The sequence below is a fragment of the Pelophylax lessonae genome (assembly GCF_965119305.1).
Source record: "Pelophylax lessonae genome assembly, chromosome: 2".
Taxonomy (NCBI): domain Eukaryota; kingdom Metazoa; phylum Chordata; class Amphibia; order Anura; family Ranidae; genus Pelophylax; species Pelophylax lessonae.
Genome location: NC_138769.1, coordinates 471,722,619 through 471,735,466, shown reverse-complemented (window position 1 = coordinate 471,735,466; position 12,848 = coordinate 471,722,619). Strand labels below are relative to the sequence as shown.

The window sequence follows — 12,848 nt, the reverse complement described above, 5'->3', positions numbered from 1 at the left end:
CAGGCAGCTCATGCATAGGAGAAGTAAATGGACACCCTCCCAGCAATTTAGGCCCACGCTGTAGCTGTCTTTCAGCATGAAGAGGTTAATTATGAAATTAACTTTAACTTTTAATACCAAGCAGAACCGCAGTTAACCGCAGACTCAAGCAGCAATATCTTATACCAATAACAGCATACCAACCACTGTCCACCCACAAAGTGGGCAACATTACCCACATAAAGGTGGACCCCGAGGAGGAGAAATAACAAAGGGGGAGGGAGGGTAGGAGAGAAGGTCAAAAGATCCAGAAGGAAGGCTGAGGAGAATCCAGAGGTGAGTCCAGCTGACAGACCTGAGGTATGTGCTGTCTCCACCCAGTGACAGGAGAGGATAGAAGTAAAAGGTAACATTCATTGTCTAGATGTTTCCCACCAAAAGATTTGTCACCAATCCAGTGCTCAGCAGCTGAGGTAAATGTTCTAGCAATCACAAAACAGAAAGATACAGCAAATCAGCCATAGAGAGACATGTACTTAATAATCATCATAGCCCTCTATTAAGAGAAAAATGTATTTATAAAACAAATAGGTGTTAGTGGTGGCAATCCCATGGGGCCACTTCTCTATTTTATTCTTTCGTGGCTCTGACATTTTTGCTACTGTGATCTAACTTCCTGTTTAAGGGTGGTTATGTTCATTCTCCATGGTTTCACTATATGCAGAAAGATGGCCACCCTCTCTAAGGGTGCTCCCGAGATGGTCTAGGGACTAAGAACTATGAGATTTGCAGTGTTCATATAGCAGCACACATGACCACAACTAAAATGTACAGCTCGTTCCAAACAAATGGAAGTGAGAGAGAAAAAGGAAAGGTTCAGAAGCTCGCAGAGGATGTTACAAGGAGGCAAAAAACACAGTAGGAAACAAATTCATGAAATATAGATTACAGGGCCATCAAAGTGGTTGTAATCCCCTGAAATATAAAATTAACAGTGCATATCTGAATATAGTGTGTAGTAGCTTCAATCTTTAGCACTGAATGTGGATTTGGTCTCCTCTCTTCTCCCTCTGCTATCTGCATGAATCTTTTGACAGTTTTTCCAGACACCAGTCAATCTATGGAGACAGCCTCAGCTGTGCATGTTTCCCTATGAGACTGTGTAGAGAGGGGGGAGTATGTCTATTCCCTCCACTCAGGTTTCAGATTACACTTCATTCTCCTCTCTGCCCTGTGCAGTGTGTGAAATCAAATCCCCCCCTGCCTCCTGCAAGCTGAAAAATGCCCTTTTATCTGTGTACTGTAAAGGGCTGTAGAGGAGAGAGGGCTGCAGATAAACAGGTACAGCCCATGAAGGAGGATTTACTTAATCACTGTGCATCACACAGGCTAGTGACTTCAGTGGGCTTATGTAAGGGTTTATTATCACTTTGAGTAGTGGATGTGTATGGATTATTTTTGGAGAATAAAGCTGGCCATACATATATCAAACTTCTGCCAGTTCCGCAGGGGCTGGCCAAATTGTAATCCAAAAGTTTGGACAGGGTGGTTGTAGAAAAGTCAATCTACTGATCAACTTCTTTACAACCTCCCTGTCAGATGTTTGCCACTCAATCAACGCCACCAGCTATAGATAGCAGCACTGATCAGTGTATTCTGATGGCAGGAAAGTCTCCCTGCTGTCACAATACAATAGCACAGCAGGGAAGATTCCCCCAACCACATTGGGTGTGTGGAAGGGGTAATCAGGTTGGTTGAATGAAAAAAAAATTACTCGTCTATGGTCAGCCTAAGAATATAGTTTAGTGTCACTTTAATTGTAGTAACTCCTAAAAAATAGGGATTTAGCCACTTAAGGACCCAGCCTTTATCTGAGTTAAAATCAGTATTTTTTACTAAAAAATTACTTAGAACCCCCAAATTATATATATATATATATATATATATATATATATATGTTTTATTTTTTTTATTTTGCAGAGACCCTAGAATAAAATAGAGATCGCACTGTATTTGCGCAGCGGTCTTACAAACACAATTTGTTTTTTGGAATACACTTTTTTGAATTTAAAAATAAAAAATTAGCCCAATTTTTTTTCTATAATGTCAAAGATAATGTTACACTGAGTAAATAGATACCTAACATGTCATGCTTTAAAATTGTGCATGCTTGTGGAATGGCGACAAATTTTGGTACTTAAAAATCTCCATAGGCAATGCTTTCCACTTCTACAGGTTGCCAGTTTGGAGTTACAGAGAAGGTCTAGGGCTAAAATTATTGCCCTCGCTCTAACGATCGAGGAGATACCTCACATGTGCAGTTTAAACATTGTTTACATACGTGGGCGCAACTTGCGTATGTGTTTGCTTCTGTACGCAAGTTCGGAAGGAACAGGGTGCTTTCATTTTTTTTTCTCCTTATTTATGTTACTTTATTTTATTTTTACACTGTCCCTTAAAACATTTTTATTTTATTTTTATTTTTTTTATCACTTTTATTCCTATTACAAGGAAAGTGAACATCCTTTGTAATAGAAATAAACAGGACAGGTCCTCTTTAATGTGAGACCTGGGGTCAAAAAGACCTCAGATCTCACATTTACACCTAAAAGCAAAAAAAAAAAAAGTCTTAAAAAAAAAAATTGGCCCTTTAAGGCTGTTGAGCAAAAGTGACGTTTGGTGTCAATCCGGTCCTCCAAGGGCATAGAGTGGAGTGGGGGCCATCTTGCCCACACTCGACTTCCTGCCCATTAGGAGAGGGAATTTGATCATTTTTCCTGCTACCGACGGCTCTGGTAAGCAGGGAAAACGATCGGAAAGCGGCGGGAGGGAGGTGGGCACCTCTCCCGCCGCCCATAAAAGTGATCCCGTGGCGATTCTGCCGCTGGGACCACTTTTATGTTAAAGGGACCGCCCGCCCTGTATGAAAATTCTGTGGTTATGGCAGCTATCTGCTACCATAACTCCGGTATTTAACGTCAAATACACGGTGGGCGGTCCGGAAATGGTTAAAACATGTTAGATGATGAAGAGTTATCAAAATAAAGATACAGTATGGAAAACAAATGTAATTTTCATCTATTATTGTACAGTTAATTTAGAGAAATGAATCTGAAAAAAAATTTGAAGCTGCAGAATAAACAATATGTGGTCCTCGGAACGCATGTGTTACATCATGTTGAAACTTTTATAAACACTGCATCCAAATTACCATTACTTCTGAAGTTACAGTTGAACTAATTTGAACGTGTTATTTTTAACTGAATAAGCACATTTTTAGCAGGGTTGTACCACGTTGCCCTAGGCACACCTGAATACCTGTGCACTGTTATGTAGAGCACCAAACAAGAGAAACCAAAGATGTCGTCATGTCCTCTCTGAACTATGAGGAAGGAAACAAAATACATCATTAGAACACCACCTATTACTCCTGCACACTGCAAAAAAAAAAAAGAAAAGAAAAGCTGCTATTACAGGCATTTGAGCTTTTATTTCAGCTTTAAGAAGCTTGTGAATTTTTTTGGGGCTCTTTTGCTAATTTTTATTATTGAGATTCTTTGAGTTTTGTTGAGCATAAGCATTTTTTTTTTGTTTTTTTTTCACAAAACATCGTCTCAGCTCATTTTTTTATTTATTTTTTTTGTGTTTTCTATCCCCCTTGAGCTTTTTCATGCTTTTTTTGTGGGGTTTTTTCACGCCCTTTTGAATGTTTTTGGGCACTTAGGCGTGTTTTCTGTTCAAAAGCTCCTCTCGAAAAAGCATGTTTGGGGGGGGGGGGGGGGGTAAAAAAAAGGCATAGTGTGCATGGACACATTGACTAACATGGAGGGGAGTTTCCAGGCAGAAAAAGTGAGAGCTCAAAAAAGCTTAAAAGCCTGTAGGAGCCATTTCTTTGAGCTTCTTTGAGATGTAGTGTGCATGTAACCCTACTGCCCTAGGTATATTCCTGCTAGTATCATTATTATAAATATAGGCTTAGCTATCTAATTACATGGTAATTGATGATATTTCTAAAAAATATGTCCCACGGACATTTACATAGCATGACAAAATACTCATTCATTTAGTTATTGGTTGTTTATTATGTGCAGCAGCAAAGAAAAAAAACTCTATAGGGCAATAATATCAATAAACCCGCCTGTTTCCACTAATCCACACTGGGGTTGATTTACTAAAACTGGAGAGAGCAAAATCTGGTACAGCTGTGCATGGTAGACAGTCATCTTATAAGTTCAGCTTGTTCACTTAAGCTTTGACAAAAAAAACCTGGAAACAAATTGGTTTCTATGCAGAGCTACACCCGATTATGCACTCTCAAGTTTTAGTAAATCACCCATCTGTGTTCTACTAAGCCCAGACATTATTAGCTATAAGAGATTTTTCCTTTAGCTTAAGTGGACCAGCAATGAAAGTGTTACTAAAAATCAATCTGTATATGCAGTAAAGCATGCTTGTTATACTCACTGTGGGGTTAATCCTCCACATTGTGTAAAAAGGCTTTTTGATCCTGTCTTCTCTGATCCTCCCCTTCTTCCACAGTCCCCAAACCATCTCCTGATAGAACAAAGCCTTAGGGGGACTCTGCACATGCTCAGTTTGGTGTGTATTGCTAGAGAGCTTATATTTTCTTGGGAGAGTGCATGTGATCAGCACAGGGACAATCAGCACTGTCCAGACAGAGGGTCACGGGTCCTGCAACCTCATAGGATAGTCAGAGGAGAATGTAAACTCCTCCTACATGGTTTACCCAGACACTGATAGAAGTCTCAAGACTGCTGTATATTGCTGATAAGAAAAGATATTGTGCAGTATATATTTACTAAAATAATTGCATTTCAATGTCCTGTGTACTGTGAGAGGCCAGATATAGTGAATGCAGGGTGCTGGGTTTAGTAACACTTTACTACAAAATGATTGGAGCAAGAAGTGCTTGGAATTATATATTCCAATCTCATTTTAACCCCCCCAAACTCAAATTGTTTGATGGAATTAACCTTAAAGTGTATGTCAGGGGGAAATATAACATAAGCAGTACATCTCTGAATGATATTCTCTAAATGTATATTTCCACATTTACAGAAAGTACAGAAAAATAGGGGTTGACCTGCCAGAAAAGCATTCGGCACCTAAGTCCTTTTGTGGGCTGACTACATACAGCATTTTTTGTGGAATGAGTGCTGCCAGCTCTTCCCAATTTCACCATGCTAAACTACTTAGACCCACCTGCTCTCTCATCTTTACAACATAAAACTTAATCATTCTGTAGTTCGAAGATTCCAAATGGGAAGGCTGATTTACTTTCTTTGGGAATTACAGGAATTGTGTAAAACACACAAGATAGTTCTGCCATGAAAAAGGGGTATTTTTCTGAAACAAATATAACAAAACATAACCAATGGTATATTTACCAGACCAAAAGAGAGCTAGAAATAGAGGCTCATTAATAGTGTTTTTATACACTTTAAGATAATTCATTTAATTATGTCCTTTCTTTAAGAAAATACATTTAAAAGAAAAATTATTACTTTTAATGTATGTTTATTTAAATAGAATTTAAAAAAATATATAGAAAATACCAAAATGATTTCAGATTTCTACACATTTGTCAAAAATGTACGCATCATTGTCTCTTCATTAATATTATTTATCTTTTTGATCTTAGGGTGGGAAGTCTTACACTGGACCCTGTGGTGGAAGAGACTGCAGTGAAGGATGTCAGTGTTTTCCAGAGAAGGGCAGCCGTGTAAGTAGCAATCGTCATTTTTCTTTGAGCTTGCACTAAGAATTTTAGTCTTTGGGATTCTTCTTTAATGTGATAGTAATTGTGCCTTTTGGGAAGGATCACTGACAGTCAAAACTAACATATCAATAAAAAAAATATACTTTGCTGCCTTTTCTGGAGTATTTTGCGCTTAATAGAAGCATTGAAGCGGATGTATAGCTTTGCAGGTCTGTGTGATCAAATTTCTGATTAGTACCGAATGTTTAAGTTCGCAAAAAAAAATAAAAAAATACTATTCTTTTTAAAATTTAGTTCTTGTTCTCCAAATAAGTGATTGTGCCTAAGCATATTATACTTGAATGTACAAAGTCAAGAGCATCGGGATTTACACGATTGTGTCCTTCATGGACCAGAGTCTTTGTACAGGAATAGATACTGACCCTTATCAATGCTTGCAAGAAAGTAGATGAAGTAATTGTTTGTAGGAGTAAGTGATCTTTTTGAGAAGCAAAATATACAATAACTCTTATATATTAGTTAGCATGCTTGCACCTACCGTAAAAATATTTATCCCACACAGAATTCACTTTAATACACTAGACAGGAGTCAGGTGTCAAAGTCAAGAGTCATTGTTAGGTAATAAGTTTGTTTTTTGCCCCAATCAAACCTTCCATTACATTTTGCAACCTTATTTTGTAAAGTTTCCAATGCATGCCATTAAGCTTGGTGAAGCTTCAATCCCAATATTGGGGTTGATTTACTAAAACCAAAGAGTGCAAAATCTGGTTTAGCTGTGCATGGTAGCCAATCAGCTTCTAACTTCAGCTTGTTTAATTAAAACAGAGATCCACCCACATGGGGAAGTTCCGCTTTAAGGCCTCCTCCCCCCTCCTGTTTGTGAAATCCAGCTTTTGGAAATGAGGGGGAAGGAGGTTTTTGGAAGGTTTTTTAGGGATTTTGGAAGGTACCTACCCACCCCCATGTCCGCTCTGACCACCTAGGCCAGTGATGGCAAACCTTGGCACTCCAGATGTTTTGGAACTACATTTCCCATGATGCTCAACTGCACTGCAGAGTGCATGAGCATCGTGGGAAATGTAGTTCCAAAACATCTGGGGTGCCAAGGTTCAGCATCACTGACCTAGGTGATCGGAAGTAAAGTTCTCCTTCCCCCCTCCCTCCCAAAGTCTTCTGGGACACATGACAGGTCCCAGAAGACTGCAAGACCATTCACAGTGTGCAGCCTTGCTTGCTTATGCACACTGGGCACCCAGCTGTGAAGCCACAAGCTGTCTCAGCCAGGTGCCCAAAGTAAAGGTGCCAGCGCCGGTGAGAGAGGAAATAGGGAGAAAATGGCTGAGGTGAGCACACCGCTGGATCATGGGACAGGTGAGTAGCTCTTTTTTAAAAGTCATCAGCTACGGTTTTTGTAGCTGCTGACATTTCATTTTCACTTAAGAGACGGGAGCTCTTAATTATGACTATTTTAACTGTGGAGCTTTAATATCCTATAATGAGATATATTAGGGGACCATCAAAACACAACTAAAGAGAGGGGAGGGTAAACAAAGGAGAGAGGAGGAGGAGTAACAAGTAGGTATCAAATGATCCTGATAACTAACACTGACTATTAACTCTGACACCCTACTCCTGGTACCTCATACTGGCTTCTGATTCTGACACCTTATGCTGACTTGTGACTTTAACATCTGACACTAACTGACTATGACACCCAGTGCTGACTAATGACTCTATACTCTGACATATGAAGCTGACTCCTGACTCTGACACCTAATTTATACACTTGATTCTAACACTTTAAGTAGAACTAAAGGCAAAAATATTTAGAGTAAGGGGGGGGGGTTATAACTCCAGTCAGTTTTTTGCTATCTGTGTCCCATAGAGGTGATTTCACTTCACTTCCTGTCCCATAGCCAAAAAAGGAAGTGAGAGGAACCTTGGGGTGTCACCAGAACTAGTGTCTCCATTGGAAGATTTCTCCTCCATTACTGTTCTGGTGTCAACACAACATTTTGGATTTTTTTTTACTTTCACTTTCGATGATAATGGTAAACAGGACAAATAGCGAGAGTGAATCTCTTGAATAGGGGTACAGACACAAAAAAAAAAAAAAACTGGCAGGTGTTCTAATCCCTTTCCGCTCTATCCAAAAAAGAATGTTTTGCCTTTAGTTACACTTGACATGTTTGAGTCCTGGCAAGTTTGACTGCGGAGTGATGCATTTCAAACAGGATAAAGTTACATCATTTTCTAGAGGACTAAAATAGGAAAAATGCATCCCATTACTGTACTGTGTAGCAAAGGATAGGCTTTAGCATTTATCCAACAATATCGGCATTTCCTGGTAAATCTGGCAGTTGATCAGGAGGTGTGCAGCCTTCCTCCAGCTGTGTCCTGTCTCTCTGCATTAATAGATCATTGGTAATAATGACACAATGCCTACTGATAACAGAAAATAGACTGCTAATAAAGCACATGCATCAATGGAATAGTACAGTCTCTGCACAAGTTCCCTTTAGATTTCCACCAACTGTGCAGTGTGCAATTAATGTAGAAGATTCCGCTAGGAATGTCATTTCCTGCACACATGATTAGGTTCCTCCTGTTCCCAGGGACTGATCATGTGACTATAGGGAGGTGGCTCCACTCAGCAAGTTAGAAGTGGCTGAAAAGTGAGTAGAGTCCATGTGCAAGCTTCAATATTTATGGCAACTAGTAGGACTGATTAAAAAGCGTGTTTAATGCTTTCAGTGCATATAATTGACAAGGGGAGGATTTTGTTTCTCATCAAAAGTGTAATTAATCTTTAAAGCTAATGAGATACAAAGGGGTCGATGTACAATCAAAAAATGGACTGATCACCTTACAGGGGGAATTTCCCTTAGCTTAGTTAACATGGTAAAATTCACTTTGTAAAGGATACTCAGTCAGCACAGTTTCCTCACATTTACTAAGCCTAGGGAAAAATCCTTTGCAAAGTGCAAATTCCCTTGCAAAATGATTGGCCAATTTGCCTTTAATAATCCCAAAGTATCTGAAGAGAGCTAATCATGCCTAATAAGCACATTTGTGAGACATTGCAAACTGTTTTGTTCCAGCCAAGAACATATTCTTTCAACTTAAGGGCTGTGGGAAACAATCTGTCAAATCTCTCATAAGGAAGACTCTTGTATGGATGTTGCTGCCTCAACATCTACTCCTTGTCTCTGTCCTCAATGACTCCACTTTTGGCAAGAATATAGTTTGCCTCTTTAAACTAAACAATTTTTCTGAGAATTGGATGCATTTGTATAATTTATTATGACATTACAGAAACATCACAAAGGAAATGTCATTGATGTAGTATTTAGGACTTGTCCCACTTACTTAACTAGGTGCAAGCTAGTAAGTTCACATACGTTTTGCTGTGCATGTAGCCTATCTGCATTTTCTGTTCAGTTTTATCCAAAGAAAAGTTATTTCAGTTTTACTATGAAACATTGTCACCATGTGGGTTGTCCCATAGCCAGAATCTGACCCATTTGGCTAGCTGTGGACGAATACTAAAAGTTTGCTGGAACACATTGTCATAGCAGTACAGTGTTATTTGGTTTTATAAAACATATTTATAATATTAGTTCATAGAATTTAATAATTTTATTATACGTATATCTCTTGATCATCAAAAGCAGCTTAAATGTATGTCTTCTTAAAGAAAAGCCACTCATTTAGTTCCATATTGAGCCCCTACACCTAAGTCAATTAATGTCATACATTGTTAAGTATTGAAACTTTTTCAAAAGTCAAAAACAGAAGATATTTCAATAAGGGGGGGGAGTACCACGCTTCAGGGGAGTTATGTACAGTATCTTGGCTCAGTAATAAATGTCAATAAATTATAAAATGTGACAAAATAAATATTAAACTTAACGTGTATCTAATGAAATTATGTGCCAAATATATATTGATCATATACAGTCTACCACAATATATATAGATGAGTATGTAAAATTAATTATCAATAAATAATAAAGTGCTTATAATGATCTTTGTGCAAAAACAGTGTATCCAATTAAATCCTTCTATATATATCCAAATTGTATAAAATCTTCTAAATTACACTAAATAAATAAATACGTATATATTGATCAATGGAATAAAAATCATGTAATATTCTGATAATAATTCATGTAACCTACTCAATAAAAAAGTGCTTATGGTGATAATATCTTATTTAAAACATTTTCAAGTGATGTAAAACAATACTAATAATAAAGTGCTTGTGGTAATATTCAATAATTCAAAATTATATTCAGGTGATGTTAGTGAAATATAAAGGTGCTATGTACCAATTATTAAAGTGCCCCAGAATTTTTTCAATGTAAATTAATCAAATTAATTAATTAGAAAATTAAATAAACATGGAATCCATTGTAAATGTTGTGTTCAAGTGTCCAGATAGCAATAATTCTCTTCAGAGAGTTAAAAGGTACTTCCTTCCACCTATACACCTGGGGCGATAAAGTGATCTTCAGTGCTCAACACTTCTAGGTGTGCTAACCACTCGCCTTAATGCTATTAGCAATGTGCCTTTGGATCTATTTATTAGATCTGCTCTTATATCCTCTCCTCTCCTTGGCCCAAAATGTGTGGGGGGGGGGTTGTGCTGGTATATTCTTTCCAGGATCTGAAGAGGATTGTTGCTTGAACACAATATATGGATTATATGTTTATTTAATTTTTTAATTAATTATTTGATTAATTTACATTGAGAAAATACTGGGAAACTTTAATAATTGGCACATAGCACCTTTATATTTCACGAACATCACCTGAATATAATTTTGAATTATTGAATATTACCACAAGCACTTTATTATTAGTATGGTTTTATATCACTTGAAAATGTTTTAAAGAAGATATTATCACCATAAGCACTTTTTTATTGCATAGGTTACATAAATTATTATCAGAATATTACATGATTTTTATTCTATTGATCAATATATACGTATTTATTTATTTAGTGTAATCAAGAAGATTTTATACAATTTGGATATATATAGAAGGATTTAATTGGATAAACTGTTTTCGCACAAATATCACTATAAGCACTTTATTATTTATTGATAATTAATTTTACATACTCATCTATATATATTGTGGTAGACTGTATATGATCAAGATATATTTGGCACATAATTTCATTAGATACAAGTTAAGTTTAATATATCACATTTTAAAATTTATTGACATTTATTACTGAGCCAAGATACTGTACATAACTCCCCTGAAGCGCGGTACCCCCCCCCCCCCTATTTACTTTTCGTAACTCTATGGTCAACAGTAACAGTACAAGCTGCATCAAGGGTACACATACATTACTTAGATATCTCTCAAGACAGCGCAAGAATCACACCCATATAAACAGAATATTTCAAATTAAGATAACATTATTAGAGCAATATTTTCTGACATAAAGCTTACGCTACAGTAATCTCTACTTCTTACATTTCTGAGAGTCATCAGCTTTATGGGCTATGTGGAGGGTCAAATAAGTAAAGTGAGGTGAAGGTGAAATATGGAGTCTAAGGAGTTACAGCCCCTACACCGCAGGATACAAAAAAAAACCTATGTCTCATGCTGGAAGAAGTATGACATTGTGTAACTTCCTGTTGATAGCAGAATCATACATCCTGGGTTTCAAGCGTTTTTACATCCTTTGTCCCTAAAAGAATGGCTTGTGTGTTTGTCTTCAGAAAAGTTTAGTCCACAAAGAATCTCCCAACCTGCTTATTAAAAATGTCTCCACATAGTCTCTAAGAAAATAGTATCTGAAATATCAATTTGAATTCTCTGAAACACCCCATATGTACATAACAAATAATGCTACTTTTCTACAAATTTATTTCTGCTCCATTATGCTGCATTAAGGGCTGTGGCTGCCGAGGTATCCTAGATGCGTCCTCCCCCTTCCTCCTGTTGTTTGGCTCTGTTTATCCCAATTCTCTTGATGTACCTCATATCTACTTTGGAAAAGCAACCTGGTGTACAAATGGCATATTGTGTATTCAGGATCAAGTCAAACACAGCATTGTTCTGGATTAATCTTAAAAGTGCAGCGCTATAGGTGAATTGATCATTTTTGAAAAGACAAATGAATAATCCACAAAGTAATATGAGGGTAGTGTCCAAGGTAAATGATAAATAAAGTCCCAAAAAAGTTGGTGCAAGTACAAATAAATCCAAGTGCAAAATACTGTGAAGAACGCTCCTTCCAGTGACACCCATATTTTTGACATCCACCGAATACATTGATATATATCTTCTTGCTGGGAGAGGCTTTCTCATTCATTTGAGTAACCATGGAGCTCTGGTAAGCTGCTTATAATACTTGTGCACAGAGGTGTCCCCATCTTACACTTTTCCCTGGGTGTCACTGGAAGGAGCGTTCTTCACAGTATTTTGCACTTGGATTTATTTGTACTTGCACCATCTTTTTTGGGACTTTATTTATCATTTACCTTGGACACTACCCTCATATTACTTTGTGGATTATTCATTTGTCTTTTCACAAGTTTTTCAGAGTTTAAAATGATCAATTCACCTATAGCGCTGCACTTTCAAGATTATTATGTTTATGGATCACTGTTAGTTGATTTTGTGCTAGCTGCTTTTACATTTATTTTGTATCATTATTTTTTAATCTTTATCACTTTTTTAGCGCAGAAATATCCCTCTAGAATTTTATTGTTCTGGATTATTACAAAGCGCTTGGGTACAAAAATGCCTGGGTACTTGGGGTAGATTAAAAGTCCAACTGTCCAACTGTCCATGGGGCGTTGGTGTTTGGTTCAGCACAGCTGCTGGGGGTTGACTTTGGGAGCACTCAAGCGCTGGTGGACATTTGAATTACTTGCGGCAGACTACTTCTGAGTATGTTTCAAACAGCAACATAGCACTTGTGTTTTCCATTACCGTGATACTAGTCGTAAATCCAGCTAAATTCAAGTTTGTGGTTTACTCTTTTCATATGTTCTCTTTGCTTCTGGAAGTTTGGTTTCTCCTCAGCATCTTTTTTATTAACAGCTTACTGGCTTTTGTTGGCTCTAGTCTGCCTCTTCACCTTGTCTGCATTACTCGTCT

At 37.4% G+C, this 12,848-nt stretch overlaps 1 protein-coding gene across 1 annotated transcript in view; it reads left to right on the top strand.

Annotated features, from left to right (window-relative positions):
• COL4A2 (collagen type IV alpha 2 chain) overlaps positions 1–12,848 on the top strand; it is a 281,040-nt gene that overhangs the window by 54,749 nt on the left and 213,443 nt on the right. The window contains exon 4 of the mRNA XM_082244771.1: positions 5,642–5,722. Within this exon, the coding sequence (XP_082100897.1) occupies positions 5,642–5,722 (81 nt within the window). The remainder of the gene's footprint in view (positions 1–5,641; positions 5,723–12,848) is intronic.